This window comes from Capricornis sumatraensis, chromosome 7 (genome assembly GCF_032405125.1).
Source record: "Capricornis sumatraensis isolate serow.1 chromosome 7, serow.2, whole genome shotgun sequence".
Lineage (NCBI taxonomy): Eukaryota > Metazoa > Chordata > Mammalia > Artiodactyla > Bovidae > Capricornis > Capricornis sumatraensis.
In genome coordinates, this window is record NC_091075.1 from 46,901,104 (window position 1) to 46,921,690 (window position 20,587).

Below are 20,587 nucleotides of genomic sequence, written 5' to 3' on the forward strand. Positions count from 1 at the left end.
TCCAGGCCCCATAGGCTTGTAAGTTGATGCTTCGGTGTTTCTACTCTAAGAGCTCCAGAACGCCGTGCCATGAGGTTAAAACAGCATGAGGAGGTGAGTGCCCTACAGGAGACTTGAGTTAAGTTCCCCAGGCATGGATACCATCAAAATCAGCAGGGCAACATGCATGGCTTGGTGAGTGGCTCAGGCTAAGCATTCAGTGAGGAATAGCCGGTATTCTCTCCTTGTTGATCCAGGTAAGCTTCCCTCTAGATTCGACGGTTCTCCTCTCCTTCCCTTAAGGCTTGCAGCCCACCCGGTTGCCACCTGGTTGCCTGCTGACAGCCATCGTCCCACCAATCTCCCGCCTGCCCTGCACCCCAGGGTCTGGCCACCTACTTGTTGGTCTGCCTCTGGTGCTGGATGACCATGTTTTTCTCGTGGATCGTCTCCAACAGGGCTGTTGCCAGAGATTTCAAATCAGAAATGGACTGTGGCGTAGCTGGGAGACTGCACCCGTGATCCTCAGATAACAGATCCTGAACTAGGAGGGATATAAAATTACAACTCAGTCTTAAATCCTTCTGGAATGATCAAATGCAAACCAGTGTTACTTCTTCCTGGACAACAAAGCTGGGATCAGTTCCTGACTTGTATGTGCTACTGTGTTGTAATTGAAGAATCCACTTCAAGTGTCAAAAGTAAAATGAAATAAAAGTCAGTGTGAGAATTAAACAGAAAGGAGGAGTCCTTGTGGACTTTTGCAACATTTTTTTTTAAAGGTAATAATCTTTTGCATTTGTCTAGTATTTTATACTTCAAAATGCTCATACTAATTCATTTGAGACGTAAAAGAACCTGGAAAATGTTATTTATTCCCATTTCATGGACAAAAAAGCAAGGTGCTGATGGATTAAAGCCATTAGCTGAAGGTTACCTTCTCTGAGGTCTATTCATTCAGCCACCCTTCTTCACTCTTTCTTGACTATCTGCCTGTTATAGGCAGCATTACGCTGAGAACTGGGCTGTGTGCATATGCGTACTTAGATGTGTTCAACTCTTTGTGACCCCATGGACTGTAGCCTGCCAGGCTCCTCTGTCCATGGAATTCTCCAGGCAAGAATACTGGAATAGGTAGCCTTTCCCTTCTCCAGGGGATTTTCCCAACCCAGGGATCAAACCCAGCCAGGTCTCTCGGATTGCAGGCAGATTCTTTACCAGCTGAGCCACCAGGAAGCCCAAGAATACTGGAGTGGGTAGCCTATGCCTTCTCCAGCAGATCTTCCCCTGGGAATTGAACTGGGGTCTCCTGCATTGCAGGCAGATTCTTTACCAACTGAGCTATCAGGGATTGGAAATTTATTTAACTATGCTGGACATTTATGTTGTTTTCAATGGTTTTTTTCTTATAATTAATGAAGAAGAACTTTCTTGAAGCTAAGTGCTTGCATATGTCTGTAATCATTTCTTATTAGCTCAAAGGGGATTGGTTTAAGGCTTTTTGTAACAGACCACCAAATGGTTCTCTACAAAGGGTTGGCTGGCTCACTGCTCTGCCAGTGTGCTTGAGCTTGGCTGGCATTCCCCACAACAGTGACAGGACTGGGTCTCAACATTCAGAGATGTTTGGCTATCAAGGGTATACACAGCTGTACTTAGATGGGCTACTCCACATTTCTATAGAGTACTCTAGTTTTCTTTTTAAAAAATAATTCTAGGGTGTCCTTTTCTAGTTGAGGGGGAAAAAAGGAGTTGCTTAGGCAGGCTGGATTCAGCACATTTTTTTTTTTTTAATTCACCATAGCTCTTATGAGGACTACCACGTGATCCTTGCTGGTCTGCATTGCCAACAGCCCAGAACAGGCCAGCCCAGCACGGTCCACTTGAGGCTCACATTTAAAACTGAATCCCCAAATATTAAGTGTCAGAAGCAAGCGCTCTGCTATTTATTCCCCTGACTGTTCATGGAAGATCATTATTTTTCATCGGAATCGACAAGAAGGAGGAACAAGATTGCAATCAATAAAAACTTCTTTGAAAAAAGGCATGCGTGCCATGATAAAATGATTTCGGTAGCCAGGAGACTTTTCTAGTCTGATCTCAGAGGCCACAGAAAGGAGAAATTCAATGAGGATGGAACAGACACTTGGGGATGCTGACCTGGTGATTACAGAGGGGAAAACAATCCAGAAAGGAGAGTCCAGTTAGATGAATAGATGCAAATGGGGTTCGTTATTGGAGAAACCTTTAATGCAGCAGCTCTCCAAGCAGGGTACCCAAACCAGCATTGCATCAGCTGGGAACTTTTTAGAAATGCACACCTTCTGGGCTTACCCTAGGCCCACTAAATTGGAAACTCTCAGGCGAGGCCCTGTAATCCGTGTTTTAATAAGCCCTCCACGCAGTGATGATGCAGAGGGAGGTTTGGGGGTGACCACTCTAAGGATTGAGCTTCCCAAGTGGTGCTGGTGATAAAGAATCCACCTGCCAATACAGGAGATGTAAGAGACACAGGTTTGAGCTACAGGTCGGGGGGGTCCCCTGAAGGGGGGCATGGCAACCCATGCCAGTATTCTTACCTGGAGAATCAACAGGGACAGAAAGAGCCTGGTGGGCTATAGTCCATGGGGTCACATTGAGTTGAACACGACTGAAGTAACTTAGTATGCACGCATGCACGCTCTAAGGATCACTTTGGTTCCTAATTCACAAACTGAGATGTGAACCCATAGCACCAGCATTCTCTGATCATACATGGTTCCTCCCAGAAAATGACCCCTACCTTGCTTTGCAGACAGGACTCCAGTCAGAGCACTGCTGCTGGATTTGTTCTGGCCTTTTGAGTTTTTCCGTCTCTCAAGAGCATTCTAAGCAGCATTAGGAGAAAACAAAAACCTCTGTCAGAAAAGCCAATAAAGGAAAAATACCTAATGCTGGTAGATACATCCTCCCCTCCAGCACACAAGAACTCTTTGCAAACTCTAAATGCTGGCCTGACTTTCAAAATTCAGAGTCCTTGCCAAAGAGTTCTGATTTTTACGGACCCGGTAAAGAGTTTTTTTTTTTCAGTTGGTGCCCAGCATAATTACAGCAATTACATCCTCCTATATATAGAAGATACTCAATGCATATGCGTTAAATTAAATCAAATCTGAAACAAGAACTTAGTCTAATGTGTGAAGTCACTAGTTATGGAAACCCCTTCCAAACAGACATGAGATAGAGGCTGGGTTTAACTTTCGTGGAAGAACTGAATAAATGTTGTGAAGTGAATGCATACACACGTTTTTTAAATTATGTATTAATTATACAATGTTAAGAGCTATGTGTATATATAGATGGATATAAACTCAAGCCTGGCCCCCACAGAATGGAAAAGGAAGGACAGCATAGAGACTTCCGAGAAAAAAGCAAACGTCAAAAGTCAGGAAAATGAGCTGGCTCACCCCAGCATCTAGACGGCTATAAAACTTCACCCTCAGGAAGAGAAGTCAATTTACTTTCAAAGCAGAGAAACCCAGGAGATTTTGCTAATTATAACACTTACAACTAACATCTGCAGAAACAGATATTATCTAACTAATGGCGCTGGAATTAGACTAAATAACAGTGGGGAGAATTTAAACATCCTGTCCTTTCAGTATGACGTGAACATTATCGTGTAGATTGTGATTCCCCAATCTTTGTTTCTTCATCGCTCAGAAATCGTTTTCTTATGGATGATTAGGAGACAAAGAGCATCTGATATCAAAACACTGTACAGAAAAGCTGGAGAGGAAATTCAATTTAATATAGACCGAGGCTGTAAAGTGGTCGCATCCAGATTCTGGTGGTCTCAGTGTGCCCTGTCCAGGTAACAGAAGGAGCTCTTGCAAAACCTGTTTTTGTTGTGTTTGCTGTTTGGGGGCTTAATTCTCACTGGTTCCCCAGTTTAAGCATTCTTATTGCACTATCTGGAGGGCAGGCAAGCACTAGAATATCTTTGGCACAGAAAAGAGAATTAAAATAGAATGGCATTGAGATGTACAGTGGTGAATCATCACCGTCACCGTCATAATTTTCTACCTTGTATTTGGCAATGTTAGATTTCAAGAGGTTGACCTCTTCGTGAAGTTGCTTTAATCTCTCTTGAAGGTACCTGGAAAAGAATACATACAACTAGAAAGAGTTTGCGAGCAAAATAAAAATCATACACTCAAACACAAGGTGGAAAAAAGGAAAACCACACACCTGAAGAACCGCCTTTTACATATAATGCCTTCCCGCCACCCAAAGAGGTAAAGAGCATCTTGGTGACCTCTTCTTAAATGGATGCGATGAAGGTCAAATATTCCCAAGTCACCTAAACCTCACTTCAGAACAGCCCTCTGCAGAGATCCCCTAAGGGGTATCAACACAGTTTTCAAATAATTCTCATTAAGATGATTCCACTGGGAAAGCAAAGCAGGAAGAGGCGACACCAGACACGCTGTTAAGTTAGTCACATACAGACACGGAAATTTGCCTCCAGGAAAAGAAACAGCTAAGGGAATTCCTCAATTTATTTTCTTGTTCTTTTCTGTCTTCTTGATAGCAATAACAAGCAGCTTTCACTGTTCCCTACCCTTCTCACCCAACCGGAGAAGGCAGGGAAAGACTGCACGTATGTAGCTTGTAAGCATTTGGTTGCTCTTTTCTTACTTTTACAACTAATGGGCGACATTAATATCATTGCTTTAGAGTTGGGACTTTCCTTTCATTGTAAGGCAATTTTATCAAATGTAAATAGGGCTGCAAATAACTCCCAGCCTGCAGGCAAGTGGAGGGCCAGCACCCTATGACCACAGGCCAGGGCCTGGGCACTTGCCTGTTCTCCATACACAAGGCGTCCACGTCGATGATACGGTTCTCATGGCCACTCAGGATGTGGTTCAGCTCCTGGTTGAGCCTCTCGACTTTGTCCTGGTAGGAAGACCGCTCTTCTTTAACATCCTGAAGCTCATCCACAGAAGCCTGGAGGTCATGCTCCAGAGACTCAATCTGAAACCAAAGGAAGCGCCCTTACTTAAGGAGTTCTGCAGACACTGGCTTTAGGGTTAGAGAGGGAATCTTCTATTTTGCTGACTGCCTTTTAGAGAGCTTGTTAATGCCAGCCACCTTCTATAAAACCATAAGTGTCACACATTGGACTATGATGAAAGCTAAAAACAAGGAGATGACTTCTAGCCAGTCACTTACTATATCCAAGAGGAGACAGACGTGGCAGCTTGGAAGCACAGAACTTCTTGCTTACTAACTGCAGCCTGCCCTAAAGCCAGAGGCTCGGAGAGGGCAAATCCAGACACTGGTAACAACAGCCAGTGTCTTACAACTACATACTTTTTTAAACCATTCTAGACCCAGAAATCTTGTTCTGTTCTTCAAAATCACTTAATCAGAGAAGAAAAACAAAGTCGAGGCTCTCTAAGCTGCTCCCTAACTAGGGCTCGGTACCTGTTGAGATTTAGACTAAAAAGTATCACTCAGTATTTCAGGTGAAACTTGCAAATTAAGGCCAGTTTGTCATGTTTGTTCGCTCCCTGTCTGTCCTGGGTATGGGGGATGTTTCTTGCTATGTTCAGAACAATGACACCCAAAGTAAGACAGCAGATCTGCTCGAAGCCAAAAACAGAAGAGATTGCTTAAGAACTTAGCAGAGAATGGAGGGAGTAAATGCATTCCAACTATATCCTTCATCCTCCTCTGACCACATCCCAGACACCCCACGTTCTTGGAGAAACAGGGCACAGCCTACACTTCTCTGCGTCGTGCCCAGCGATGCGAACACACCCCCCACTCTTAACAGATGTTGACGATAACCTGTTCCTTTGCTCTCTCCAGCTGCTGAACCAAATCTTCACGCTCATGGGCTGCAAAGTGCCGCACGCCAATTTCTTCATCTCCCAGCCTCTGTTTGGCAATTGTCATCCTCAACAGCTGCATTTTCCATTGGTAGAAAAAGAACAGGGAGAGAGAAAGAGAGTTAAAATGAATTGATCTAAACAAAACCCCAAGCCTACTTAGGCAGAAAGTGTTGGAAGAAATGATTTTTCAAGAAATACTGGGGAAAGGCACAAGACAAAGAAATTTCTTACCAATATCATTAAATCAATTTAAAAAATTCATCTTGTATTCTGTACAGGCGTGCCTAAACACACATGTCCATGCATTCACCTATAAGGCTAATGGGAACACAGGGCTAGGCATCTGAAGATGGATGTCCTGTGTAGCCCTACCACAGTGAGGGAAAAATCTCTGGGTCTCTTTTAAACTTAGCAAAGTGTAAAATGATAACACAATGTTGCAAAGAATCTGCTAAGATGGGCAATCTCCCACATTCTCGACATTTAGGCTATGACATATTTGGGGTCTTTATTTGAAAACTAGTCAGCTGAACTGCACAAATATTTACTGTGCAACTACTGTGAGCAAAAGCATCATGAGGATCAGCAGACAATGTTACGGGCAGGTGGAACAGCTTGTACAAAGGCCTAGCAGAGGATACACAGCACTTAGGATACAGACGGCCATGTTTGATGGAATTCTCATTTCAAAACTCAACGATTTTGCCCTTGTATACCTGCATAAAGCAAATTTACTTGTAGCCTTGGAATCAGCTTTCATGCTGCTTTTGCATGGGCGGATGCTTGCATGCTCAGTCACTAAGTCATGTCTGACTCTTTGCGACCCCATGGACTATAGCCCACTAGACTCCTCTGTCCATGGGATTTTCCAGGCAAGAATACTGGAGTGGGTTGCCATTTTCTCCTCCAGGGGATCTTCCCAATCCAGGAATTGAACCCATATCTCTTGCATTGGCAGGCAGATTCTTTACCTCTGAGCCACCTGGGAAGCCCTTGTAGGTGGATATGGGCAGACAAATGCAGAGTTGCAAACAATGGGAAGTGTCGCACAGGAAAGTTCCCAGCTAAGATCATTATGCTTTCTTGTTTCAGCTCATATTATAAACAAGTGTGTGCCTTTTCATGGTCTCATTTGTTCCCCTTTTCTTCCTTCACATTTTTGTAATTTCTCTCACTGTTTTGCTGTTTAAGAAGGCCCCCTGAGCTGTGCTGGAGTGTTGTTTGGTGTTTCTGAGCACAAGAGGTCATGATGTGCCTTATAGGGAATATCTATGTGTTTGATAAGTTTCATCCAGGCATGAGTTACAGTGCTATTGGCTGTGACTTCAATGATAAAGAATGAACAATGTAAGTTAAATAAAGTTACTTTAAACAGAAACGTGTAAAACATATACTGATCAGGTGACAAAAGTGATGTGATAAGAGGCTCAGAGGAACCTAATCTCCTATTTCCTCTAGGAACAATGGTTCCGTATTCCCTAAATCAGTGTTTGCAGTGATTTTAGAGACTGTAACTACAGCAAGTGTCAAGCATTGGCTATGCTGGGGGGAGAATGGAGTTTATGTCAGAACTGGTTAATTCACCCGAAAGCTGATAACGTGAAAACACAAATTCTTGACTCAGGACTTTCAGGACCCCAAGTGAGTGAAAGACAAACAGCTAACCAAATAAGAAACACTTTCAGATCAAAAAGTCTAGAAACAGGAAGGCCCGTGCTTTTTTTTTTTTTGGCATGAGGCAACCGGCATGCCACATGGCTTTGAAAGCAGGGTGCTTTTCCTTGTATGTGAAAAGCCAGATTGACAGCCTGAACTTTAAGTAATAAAACACCACTGTGGTTTCCCATTCACAGTACGCTTCGCCGAACACTTAATTTAGAATCACACAATTATGTTTGCTTAATGCCAATTAATTATTAACCATGTTTACTGAGGTCTGACAGCCATGGAAGAGCATCATCTTTTATATACTGGATGCCTGTTAAGCTTCAATAAACATGTTAACAATCATTTGGTGTTTAATGTGCATACGATATCGGCTATTATATCTCAGGGCTGGGCTGGATGAAACACTTATGTTTAAGAAGTGAGGCCCGAGATGGTGATAGCTGGATCACTGGTTAGGTCTGACACTCAACATTCAATTGGCTGAAGGGGCCCAAAGGGGCCACGAGAGCAGGGACAGAAGCCCCAGGGAGACTGCTCTTGTCTTCCCAGCTAATAGCTCACAGGTTCTGGAGTCTGCCTGCCTGGGGGCTATTGTCCTGGGGCCAAGTATGAGAGCTGTGCAACCTCAGGCTTATGCCTAAACTTCTCTTAGTGTCTTTTACTGTAAGAGTACGACAGCAACAGTACAGCTTTTTACTCTCCAGGGTGCCTGTAACTGTCGGGCCCAGAGTAGGTTGCACCCAAATATGCCTCAATGGCATATTGATTATTTTGAATTAAAGTTACTTAAGAAATGGCCAAGAGGGACACTTGCCCCTTAACCAGAGGGACTCTGACCCTCCTTCCTGTCACCCTGAGAGCAGAAAAAGATCTCTCTCATGTGGAATGGACTTGTAGACACAGAGGGGGAAGGAGAGGGTGGGATGAACTGAGACAGCAGCGTGGTCATATGTACCACTTTGCGTAAGACAGCAAGTGGGAAGTGGCTGTATAGCACCGGGAATGCCGCCCGGTGCTCCGTGATGACCCAGAGCAGTGGAATGGGGATGGGGTGGGAGCGAGGATCAGGAGGAAGGGGACACACATATAGCTGATTCATACTGTTGCATAGCACGAAAGAACACAACATTGTAAAGCAATTGTGTTGTTGTTGTTGTGTGGCATCGTTGCTGTTTAGTTGCTCAGTTGTGTCTCTTTTGCAGCCCCGTGGACTGTAGCATGCCAGGCTCCTCTGCCCACAGAATTCTCCAGGCAAGCATACTGGAGTGGGTTTGCCAGGCACTCCTCTAGGGGAATCTTCCCAACCCCGGGACCAAACCCATATCTCCTGCTTGGCAGGTGGATTCTTTACCACTGAGCCACCTGGGAAGCCCAAAGCAATTATATTCTGATTAAAAAATAAATTTAAAAAATCTCTCATATGAAAAGTGTACTCCCCGCATCTGAAGGTAGAAGGACACCCTTACTGTCAGATAGGGAATTCAGGCAAGAAACCAAAATCTAAACAAACGCTGTTACTGCTCTTATTTACTACCCCAAGTCAAAACTCAGTTTATATTTTTCGGTAATTGGGCACCCAAAACCTAAGGTTCTCTCTCCTGTCAGTTCCTCCCAAATATATTATTTCTTTGTCTAAAAGTATAAAAGTTATCTGCTTTGGTCTCTTCTTAGATCCCATGTCTGAGAGACCAGCATGAATTTCAAATATGTCTCTTTTTCTCCTGCTAATCTGTCTTGTGTCCAACCGCAAGATGTCAAGAGGGGTGGAGGGGGCAATTTCCCCTCCCCAACACTGAGCATGAAGTCGCATGAAGTCAAAGAATGAAGTTGTATTAAATGAGAATTTAACTTAGGGCAATTCAAATTCAGGTGTCCAGTTTCTGAAAAGATGAGGGGGAAAACCAAGGGGAAGAAGAACAGGATGAAGAAAAGCGGATGGGAGAGCAATAATAATTTTAAAAATTGGTGGCTGCCCCCATCCCTACTTTCGGCGTCCTAGACTGAGGGCAAGGTGAGGGAGAGACTGACGATGCATTTAGGCAGAAGCCTACTGTCCATGTTTATAAGTAAGGCTGCCGTTCAGGAGCTTGCGTGGCCATGTGCCTGAACACTCTGGGCAGCTTAAGGGAACTTCAAGGCGAATTTCAGCCAGACACAAGCTTTTGCCTCTTACATGCTGACTTTAGAAGCTAGTCCCACGTAAGAGAAGGTATTTCTCTACCATACTTAGCACAGCCCCAGAACATAAAGAGTGCTTGAGCAACGTTAGCTGCTATTACAGTCACGCCTGTGACCACTGGTGTCCCCCTCCAGGTGAGGTTCCCCACACATACACCCACTGGGAAAGTCCCAATTTTCTTCCAAGCTGGAGGAAAGCGAGCTGCTGAGCCAACGTTATCTGTAGACCGCAGGCAATGGGGTTGATTTCCCTCCTTGGAAGCTGTTAGGAAGCAACTGCTCAGAGCACTTAATTTCCTCCAATGGGACTATCAAAACTGCACAGCCAGCCTCGCTGTGCCAACGCTCGGAGTGGACCAGTGCCCTGAGAGGCGCGTGCATGGCCATCAGGAGACATGTCCGTTTGCTGATTTAGATGGAAAATGCTTATGAATGAATTACGGGTGTGAGTCGTCCGCTTATGGATGAGGTGCAGCTGCAGCTGAGATGTGGCCGAGGGACAAGACTGCAAAACGATGTGGTGAACGGCTCTTGGGTGCCCTTCCCCCACCCTGACGACAGAGTCTGACTCCTCTGCCAAAGCCCTGCTCAAACTCTGGTGCCGTCAAGGCCCCCCAGTCAGAATGACTCACTTCCTCCTTGATCTCTTCTCTGGCTTCATCCCTCAGAGCCCTCAACAGCCTTTCCCTCGTCTTATTTTCATTTGCCTGAATCCATTTTCCCCAGCTCACCAATGAGTCATCACCGACTCAATGGACACGAGTTTGAGCAAACTCTGGGAGATAGTGAAGGATGGAGGCCTGGTGGGCTGCAGTTATGGGGTCGCAAAGAGTCAGACACAACTCAGCAACTGAACAACAACAATTTTCCCCAGTAGCCGGAGGCAGGAGCAGCTATCATTCTCCTGGTGTTACCTGTGTTCAGCTCCCGCATCTGCTCATTCTAGTCACGTGTCCTCAGCTGTCACCTAACCTTCACGGAGCCCTGGGTGACATCAGATTTTTTGAAAGTGGGGACTGTCTTAGTTCATTCAAACTGCTATAACAGACTGCCATACACTGTGTGGCTTATAACTATAAACATCTCTCATAATTCTAGAGGCTGGGAAGTCCAAGATGAAAACGCTAGCAGATTGGGTATTTCCTGCTCCATAGAGGGCTGTCCTTTGGCTGTGTCCTCACATGGTGGAAGGGCTGAGAGAGCTCTCTAGGGTCCCTTTTACAAAGGCACTAACCCCGTGGATGAGGGCTCCACCCTCATGACTTAATCATCTCCCAAAGGCCGAACCTAAAAATATCACCATGTTGGGGGCTAGGCTTCAACATATGAATTATGTGGTGGGGGGAGGATACAGCTTATAGTATTCCACCCTTGATCACCCCCAAATTCATGTTCTTCTCACATGCAAAATACATTTATTGTATCCCAACACCTCCCAAAGAATTAACTGATTCCAGCATCAACTCTAGAGTCTGAAGTCCAAAGCTTCATCTAAACCTCACCTTGTTTAAATCACCCATGAGTGAGATTGGACGTGAGATACATCCTGAGGCCAACTCCTCTCCAGCTGTGAAATGGAGAGACCTAGCAAGTTACGTGCTCCCAAAATACAATGGTGGGACATGGGCAGGAGAGACACTACCATTCCAACAGGAAGAAACAGGAAAGAGGAACGGGTGACAGGTCTCAAGTAAGCCCCAAACCTAACAGAGCAAACAACATTAAATTGTAAGGCTCAGGACTAATCCTCTTTGGATGGATGCTCTACCTTCCAGGCACACTGGTAACATCGCCCCCAAGGCTTGGCAGGATGGTTCTGCCAGCGCCCTGTAGCTCTCCTGGGCTGGGGTCTTCAGCCTTGGGGTTCTGGAAGGCCCCCTCTTTTCTAATCCAAGTGGAGGCAACTGTCCCCCAGAGCCATGCACTCCAGGCTTGTGGCAGGAGTGACAGCCTTGCTGGTCTCTGAATCACCTTCCATGTCATTCTTCTCTTGTCCTGAAAAATAGTGCCCAGCCTTTTACTAATACTAATTAGTATTAACCTCCTTATCAAAGGGTTGTTTGGCCAACACCCTTAGCATTCTGATTTTTTTGCAATATAGACAGGCTGAGAATTTTCCAAATCTTTAAATTCTGATTCCTTTTTGCTGAACAATTCCATCTTCACATCATCTCTCTTTTCTCACATTTTATAAGCAGTTAGGAGAAACCAGACTGCTTCTTCAACACTCTCCTTAGACATTTTCTCAAATATCCAACTTCATTACCTACAAGTTTTACCTTTTATAAAGCAACAGGACCTAATCACAATTCAACCAAGTTTCCCTGGTGGCTCAGATGGTAAAGAATCTGCCTGCAATGCAGGAGACCCAGGTTCAATCCCTGGGTCAGGAAGATACCCTGCAGAAGGGAATGGCTACCCACTATTCTCCAGGTACTCTTGACTAGAGAATCCCATGGACAGAGGAGTCTGGTGTTCATGGCTCACAAAGATTCGGACACAACTGGGTGACTAACACACAAGAAGGACGGCCTTTCCCCAGCATCCAATAACGTGTCCTCATTTGCATGTAAGACCTCATCGGGATGGCTTTTACCGTCCATATTTCTACCAATCTGTTCAGGATTACTTAAGTATCTCCACTAAGATTGATGCTTTCTCTAAAGCTCCTTCTCTCTCTTTTCTTCTGTCCTCACCAGAATTGCCCCTACTTCACAGCAATGCTGTGAAGGATAATAGGCGTTTTCTAGCAGGAGCCTCAAAATTCTTGCAACCTTTCTACCCACTACCCAGTTCCAAAGCTGCTTCCACACTGTTATAGCAGCAGCCCACTTCTCAGAACCAATTCCTCTCAGTTTATTTAGGCTGCTATAACAGAATACTATAGGTGGAGTAGCTGATAAACAGCAAGCATTTGTTTCTCACAGTTGGAGGCTAGCAAATCCAAGATCAAAGCCCCGGTAGATCTTTTGTCTAGTGAGGGCCCACTTCCTGGTTCATAGTCAGCTGTCTTCTCACTATGTCCTCACTTGGCCGAGGGGGCAAAAGAGCTCCCTGGGGTCTCTTTTATGAGGGCACTAATTCCATTCACATCAGCTCTGCGACCCTGAATCACCCAAGTCACCTAATCACCCAAAGGCCCCAGCACCTAATACCATCTCATTTCTGACTGGGTTCCAACATACAAATTTTGGTGGGGGACATATTCCATAGTGAGTCCATAGTGAGGGCAAGAGCTATCTTCTAGACAGGACAGTTAAGTACGGCTGCCCAGCCTGTGCACTGCACAACTCCAACTCTGGGGTCTCCATCCTTGCAATGCAAAGATACAATGCAATGATCATTCTCTGAAGAGCTTTGAAAGTGCAATCTCCAGTTGTAGCTGGTATGGCTATAATTCTAATCCAATGACTCTCTATTTGCCAGAATTACTGGGAGGACTAGATGAAAAAATTAACAGGAAATAGATGTGAGCCCTTCCTCACCCTGTTCCTTGCATACTTCTGCAAATAGCATGCCTAGGGAGAGGTCAGCACCAAAAGTCATTTATTAAACATTCAGCTGCCGGTGTTGTGCTGGGTGACTTAAAAAACAAGTTCCTGCCTATCTTGTCTTTATCTATTGGGTTTTTCCACATCCTCTCCAATTGCCCCCTGACCTTTTGAAATACTCTTGATAAAATTAGACACAAGAGCTTTAAATGGCTCCAAGGAGGCAATTCTATTGTGTATACCAAAGTTCAAATTCCTAGACCTATATGACAAATCCAGTTCTAACTTTAAACAAAAGAATTTGTCACGTAAAGAACAACAAAAAAACACAGTCCAGCAGTTTTCACTGTCTTCCGCCCAGGCTCTGGAGATCACCAGGCACACACTCATTAGTGCACATCAGTGTTTCCCAGTTAATGAGCACCCAGTTTGGGCCAAACAACACGCTAGAAGCTTTCTTTACACACAGTAGCTCCAGTGACTTCACTGCAATGAAATAAATTTGGAATAAACCGTAAAGCCCTTCTGAGAGCTGATGATGCATGAACTGCCCCCCCCACTCGCTTCTCGACCCCAACTCTAACCACCTCTCTTGTTCGCCAGCCTGGCTGGCTTCCCTTCAGCCCCTGCTCCTGCCCACCTCTGGGCCTCGGCACTTGCCCTCCCCTCAGGTCTGTGCGGAACCCACGTCTTCTGTCTCTTTCAGGGCACAGATCGAATGTCACCTCCTCTAGGAGGTCTTCCCTGAACACCTTTGCTGAAGCGTTCACCTTCAGGCGCCCCAGTGCCTTCACTGTGCTTCCAGAAATCAACTCGCTCATCTGCTCATCCCTCCTGCTGTCAGCCCCACCTCAGGGACCTCTCTGGCCTCATGCACTGAAATACTTGGTGGCCACAGCAGTGTCCGGCTAGCCTCGGGGAGTCCTCAGATGCATCTTAGGTACAGGAAGCCTCCGGTTTGCGGCTTCCCACAAGCCCACAAGGCAGACACTGTCTGTCGTCTTCACAGGGGAGAGCCGTGGAGGGGCTGCAGCAGAGGGCTGAAGCCAGGGCTCCTTGCCTGGGGCCTGCGCTCAGACTGGGGTGTGCACTTCCCCTCACCCGTCACATGCCAAGCCCTCAGTGCTTACACCCTGACCCGGTAAGTCCAACAAGCATTCTGTGATGTACTGTTCCGATCCCCGTGGAGACAGAGAGGTGGAGTGACTTGGCCACCTCACAGTCCTTAGAAATGGCAGAGCTGGGAGTTGAACCCTGGTGGTGAGAGTCCTGGAGTGAGCACTCTGCAGCCTCTCTCCTCACCGATGACAGCACACACTGCCTGGAGCACTTCCCGTCTGACTTCCTCCAGGCCTCAGAACCAAGGACACGTGGACAGGAATGCCTTCCTGACACCCGATGTAAGCAGTGCCCTCCAGGCTGCAGTCTACAGCTCCGTGCCTGTGAAGTTGCTCAGTCATGTTCAACTCTTTGTGACCCCATGGACTGTCACCTGCCAGGCTCCTCTGTCCATGGGATTCTCCCTCCTCCAGGAGATCTTCCCCACCCAGGGATCGAACAAGAGAGGTCGTTAGAGTTGGGGTCTGGAAGTGGGTGGGGGCAGTTCATGCATCATCAGCTCTCAGAAGGGCTCTGCAATTTATTCCAAATTTATGTCTCTTATGTCTCCTGCATTGTCAGGAGGGTTCTTTACCTTTAGTGCCACCTGGGAAGCCCTGCAGCTCTCTAGCCTGCTGTAATTTGTTGACTTAGTACTTAGCACTATCTGACATATTTTACTGTATTTAATCAAATATAAGATTTTGTCAACTCTAAGACCTACCATTATGCATCTCTAAAAAGGCTGATAAATACCAATCATCACTACATGATACCAATGACTACATCAGAGATGTTCAAATGTTAAAACTGTGCCTCTCAGAATCAGTGTTATACCATGTATCTATTTATTTGCTCACTGTCCTTCTGTCCCCACTAGAATGGAAGCTTCATGACAGCAGGAATTCAGTGGTTTGGTTTACTACCCTATTTCCAGACCAGAGAGTCAGCTTTTCAATGAAGATGTGTTGAATTGAGTTGAACCGAACCACTCTCTGTGAGGCAAGTACTACTATCACCTCCATTGTACAGATGAGAGCTGAGATACAGAGAGGTCAAGGAACTGGCCCAAGATCACATGGCTATCAAGCTCCTGACTTATCTTCAGATAGTTCAGAACACACTGTTCCCAAAGGGACAAAATTTGAAGAGTTGTACAAAGCCGTTTTAAAGCTGCTTCAATTTGTTTTGATTTTAGTGTAATTTGGGTATGTTGTGGTTGTTGTTGTTTAGTCAATAAGTCATGTCTGACTCTTCACAACCCCATGGACTGTAGCCCATCAGACTTCTCTGTCCTTGGGATTTCCTAGGCGACAATACTGAACTGGGTTGCCACTTCCTTTTCCAGGAGATCTTCCCGACCCAGGGATTTCTGCATTGCAGGTAGATTCTTTACTGCTGGGCCACCAGAGTATCCCAGTTTGGGTGTGGTGTACTGTAAAACAAATCTTGGGCCAAGACATCTTTCAGAATCAGTTCTCTATGAAGCGTGATTACCATGCATGGTCTAGGGGATGAATGTTCAAAATCACACTGTTTTGGTCATCTGCCCTACCCAGGCTATAAGCTCATATAAACCAGAACAACCTTAAACACGGTCTCTGAGACCAAATTCATTTGTCTAATTCATCTCACAATAAAGCATTAGGAAATGCTGAACTCGTCCAGCTGCTTGCTGAACTAACTGAGTGTTGCCTATGGTTCGCTGTCAAGATCTCAGTTAGAGTAAGATATGACGGGGCCAGAACAGGTGAAGGGACCTTCTCGCTCATTTTAACTCTTGGTTCAGTTCAGTTCAGTTCAGTTACTCAATCGTGTCCGATTCTTTGCGACCCCATGGAATGCAGTACGTCAGGCCTCCCTGTCCATCACTAACTCCCTGAATTTATTCAAACTCATCTCCATTAAGTTGATGCCATCCAACCATCTCATCCTCTGTTGTCCCCTTCTCCTCCCGCCTTCAATCTTTCCCAGCATTAGGGTCTTTTCAAATGAGTCAGTTCTTGGCATCAGGTGGCCAAAGTATTGGAGTTTCAGCTTCAGTATCAGTCCTTCCAACGAATATTCAGGACTGATTTCCTTTAGGATGGACTGGTTGGATCTCCTTGCAGTCCAAGGGACTCTCAAAAATTTTCTCCAACACCACAGTTCAAAAGCATCAATTCTTCGGTGCTCAGCTTTCCTTATAGTCCAACTCTCACATCCATACGTGACCACTGAAAAAAACCATAGCTTTGATTAGCATACCTTTGCTGGCAAAGTAATCTCTCTGCTTTTTAATATGCTACCTAGGTTGGTCATAACTTTTATCCCAAGGAGTAAGCATCTTTTAATTTCATGGCTGCAGTCACCATCTGCAGTGATTTTGGAGCCCAACAAAATAAAGTCTGTCACTGTTTCCACTGTTTCCCCATCTATTTGCCATGAAGTGATGGGACCAGATGCCATGATCTTAGTTTTCTGAATGTTGAGTTTTAAGCCAACTTTTTCACTCTCCTCTTTCACATTCATTAAGAGGCTCTTTAGTTCTTCTTTGCTTTCTGCCATAAGGGTGATATCATCTGCATATCCGAGGTTATTGATATTTCTCCCAGCAATCTTGATCTCAGCTTGTGCTTCTTCCAGCCCAGCGTTTCTCATGATGTACTCTGCATAGAAGTTAAATAAGCAGGGTGACAATATACAGCCTTGACGTACTCCTTTTCCTATTTGGAATCAATCTGTTGTTCCATGTCCAGTTCTAACTGTTGCTTCCTGACCTGCATACAGATTTCTTAGGAGGCAGTTCAGGTGGTCTGGAATTCCCATGTCTTTCAGTATTTTCCAGAGTTTGTTGTGGTCCACACAGTCAAAGGCTTTGGCATAGTCAATAAAGCAGAAATAGATGTTTTTCTGGAACTTTCTTACTTTTTCAATGATCCAACAAATGTTGGCAATTTAATCTCTGGTTCCTCTGCCTTTTCAAAAACCTGGAACATCTGCCTGAACATCTGGAAGTTCACAGTTCATGTACTATTGAAGCCTGGCTTGGAGAATTTTGAGCATTACTTTACTAATGTGTGAGATGAGTACAATTATGCAGTAGTTGAGCATTCTTTGGCATTGCCTTTCTTTGGGATTGGAATGAAAACAGACCTTTTCCAGTCCTGTGGCCACTGCTGAGTTTTCCAAATTTGCTGGCATATTGAGTGCAACACTTTCAGAGCATCATCTTTTAGGATTTGAAATAGCTCAACTGGAATTTCATCACCTCCACTAACTTTATTCATAGTGGTACTGCCTGAGGCCCATTTGACTTCACATTCCAGGATGTCTGGTTCTAGGTGAGTGATCACACCATCGTGGTTATCTGTGTCATGAAGATCTTTTTTGTATAGTTCTTCTGTATATTCTTGCCACCTCTTCTTAATATCTTCTGCTTCTGTTAGGTCCGTACCATTTCTGTCCTTTATTGTGCCCATCTTTGCATGAAATGTTCCCTTGGCATCTCTAATTTTCTTGAATAGATCTTTAGTCTTTCCCATTCTATTGTTTTCCTCTATTTCTTTGCACTGACACTGAGGAAGGCTTTCTTATTCTCTCCTTGCTATTCTTTGGAACTATGCATTCAAATGGGTGTATCTTTCCTTTTCTCCTTTGGTTTTCCCTTCCCTTCTTTTCACAGCTATTTGTAAGACCTCCTCAGACAGCCATTTTGCTTTTTTGCATTTCTTTTTCTTGGAGATGGTCTTGATCCGTGTCTCCTGTACAATGTCATGAACCTTTGTCCATAGTTCTTCAGGCACTCTATCAGACCTAATCCCTTGACTCTATTTCTCACTTCCACTGTATAATCGTAAGGGATTTGATTTAGGTCATACCTGAATGGTCTAGTGGTTTCTTCATTTTAAGTCTGAATTTGCCAATAAGGAGTTCATGATCTGAGCCACAGTCAGCTCCTGGTCTTGTTTTTGTTGACTGTATAGAGCTTCTCCATCTTTGGGTGCAAAGAATATAATCAATCTGATTTCGGTGTTGACCATCTGGTGATGTCCACGAGTAGAGTCTTCTCTTGTGTTGTTGGAAGAGGGTGTTTACTATGACCAGTGTGTCCTCTTGGCGAAACTCTATTAGCCTTTGCCCTGGTTCATTCTGTACTCCAAGGCCAAATTTGCCTGTTACTCCAGGTGTTTCTTGACTTCCTACTTTTGCATTCCAGTCCCCTATAATGAAAAGGACATCTTTTTTGGGTGTTAGTTCTAGGAGGTGGTGTAGGTCTTCATAGGACCGTTCAACTTCAGCTTCTTCAGCATTAGTGGTCAGGGCATAGACTTGGATTACTGTGATATTGAATGGTTTGCCTTGGAAATGAACAGAGATCATTCTGTCATTTTTGAGACTGCATCGAAGTATTGCATTTTGGACTCTTTTGTTGACCATGATGGTTACTCCATTTCTTCTAAGGGATTCTTGCCCACAGTAGTAGATATAATGGTCATCTGAGTAAATTCACCCATTCCAGTCCATTTTAGTTTGCTGATTCCTAAAATGTCGACATTCACTCTTGCCATCTCTTGTTTGACCACTTCAATTTGCCTTGATTCAGGAACCTAACATTCCAGGTTCCTATGCAATATTGGTCTTTACAGCATTGGACCTTGCTTCTATCACCAGTCACATCCACAGCTGGGTATTGTTTTTGCTTTGTCTCCATCTCTTCATTCTTTTTGGCGTTATTTCTCCACTGATCTCCAGTAGCAAACATCCACAGCTGAGCACTTTTTTTTTTAAATAAAAACAAAATATACTTTAATAAGTCACCTGCATGCTCATTGGTCTATCTTTATTGCCGGTGGCTTTGCTTAATTGGTTTGCTTGCTGAATCCATCCAAAAGTCCCATGTCAATAGAGGTACGTTCATAGAAAGGGTCTATCATTTTATGGTGCCAATACCAGATAAAACAGAGTTATTTAAAGACTGTTGGCTGGTGTAGCATAAAGCTCATTATTAAGGGTAAAACCTCATGTTTATGCACAACTGCAAACAGTTACATTTAAATTGGCCAGCAGGGGCCCAGTGAAAGTGACTGCCTGACACCGCCCACCTGAAGTTCCTTGGTTTTGAGTACCTCACATTGCATCATCGTTTTTCTGTATAAAAGTGCCGTAACCTGTAAAATGAAGGAAACATAAAAGCGAGTGGACTAGAAAGCCCAATGGAAACATGAGATGCCACTCCTGGTACATTCTCTTAGGTGCTTATTCCACAAGGGGTACATAAAATGCAAGGCGCCAGGCTTCTCACCTCAGTCTGTGTCTCCAATGGGAGGCATATGCCCACCTGGTCCACTGGAAATAGTTGATCAACAGGTAAAATGACCTTGAGATTCCTGGTGGAAATTTTATACAAGAGGACTCTAAGCTGATCTGGGCCCAGGTTGTGCTAAAGATACCAGCAATGTTTACCGTTCATGGAGTGCTTACTGGATGCCAGACACTACACTACACCCTTTATAAACATAATATTGATGTACACACACAATTCTAATTATTAAGTCTCCTGTTTTCTTTTCTTCCTAGCACTAAACACTGATAATTGTGCATATAACTACTTAATTTTCTTACCCTCTGTCTCCCCAACTAGACTGTATATCTGTGAGACTGGGTATCTTGTCTTTCTTATTCCTTGATGTAGTCATAGCACCTAGAACATTAATTAGCACACAGTGAGTTCCCAAGTATGTATTGATGAATAATGATGAAAACTGACAGCAAGTCTATGTGAGATATCATTACTCCCATTTTACAGATGAGGAAACTGAGGCCCAGAGAGACAAATGACTTGCACAAGGTAATAGCATGCACACAGATAATAACTGACAGAGCTAGAATATAAATCTGGTCTAGCAGTTTCCAAAGGTGGACCTTCTGGACTATTCTAGACTATACCATTTGGCAGTGGGAGGCTGGAGCTGGCTCTTTCTGGAGTGCCAAGCTTTCTAACTTCCAATTCAGTGACTTCCATTTGCTGGCCTGATATTTAAATGTCATGGCACCAGTGTTTATACCACAATCGGCAAAGCCCTACCAGCCGGGCTTCCTCTTAGGAGCAGCAGGTTCACCACCCTTCTCTGGATATCTGTGATTCAAGTATGCTTTGTTGGTTTGTGCTTCTTGTACACATGTGTGCTCAGTTGCTTCAGCTGTGTCTGACTCTTTGTGACCCCGTGGACTGCAGCCTGCCAGGCTCCTCTGTCCATGGGATTTCCCAGGCAAGAATACTGGAGTGGGTTGCCATTTCCCCCTCCAGGG

At 44.6% G+C, this 20,587-nt stretch overlaps 1 protein-coding gene across 1 annotated transcript in view; it reads right to left on the reverse strand.

The window, feature by feature from the left end:
* The window catches only part of CCDC149 (coiled-coil domain containing 149), a 115,470-nt gene that overhangs the window by 27,117 nt on the left and 67,766 nt on the right, over window positions 1-20,587 (reverse strand). The window contains exons 5-9 of the mRNA XM_068975119.1: window positions 5,818-5,934; window positions 4,826-4,998; window positions 4,045-4,117; window positions 2,762-2,846; window positions 379-523 (exon numbers count right to left, since the gene is read on the reverse strand). Coding sequence (XP_068831220.1) covers window positions 379-523; window positions 2,762-2,846; window positions 4,045-4,117; window positions 4,826-4,998; window positions 5,818-5,934 — 593 coding nt within the window. The remainder of the gene's footprint in view (window positions 1-378; window positions 524-2,761; window positions 2,847-4,044; window positions 4,118-4,825; window positions 4,999-5,817; window positions 5,935-20,587) is intronic.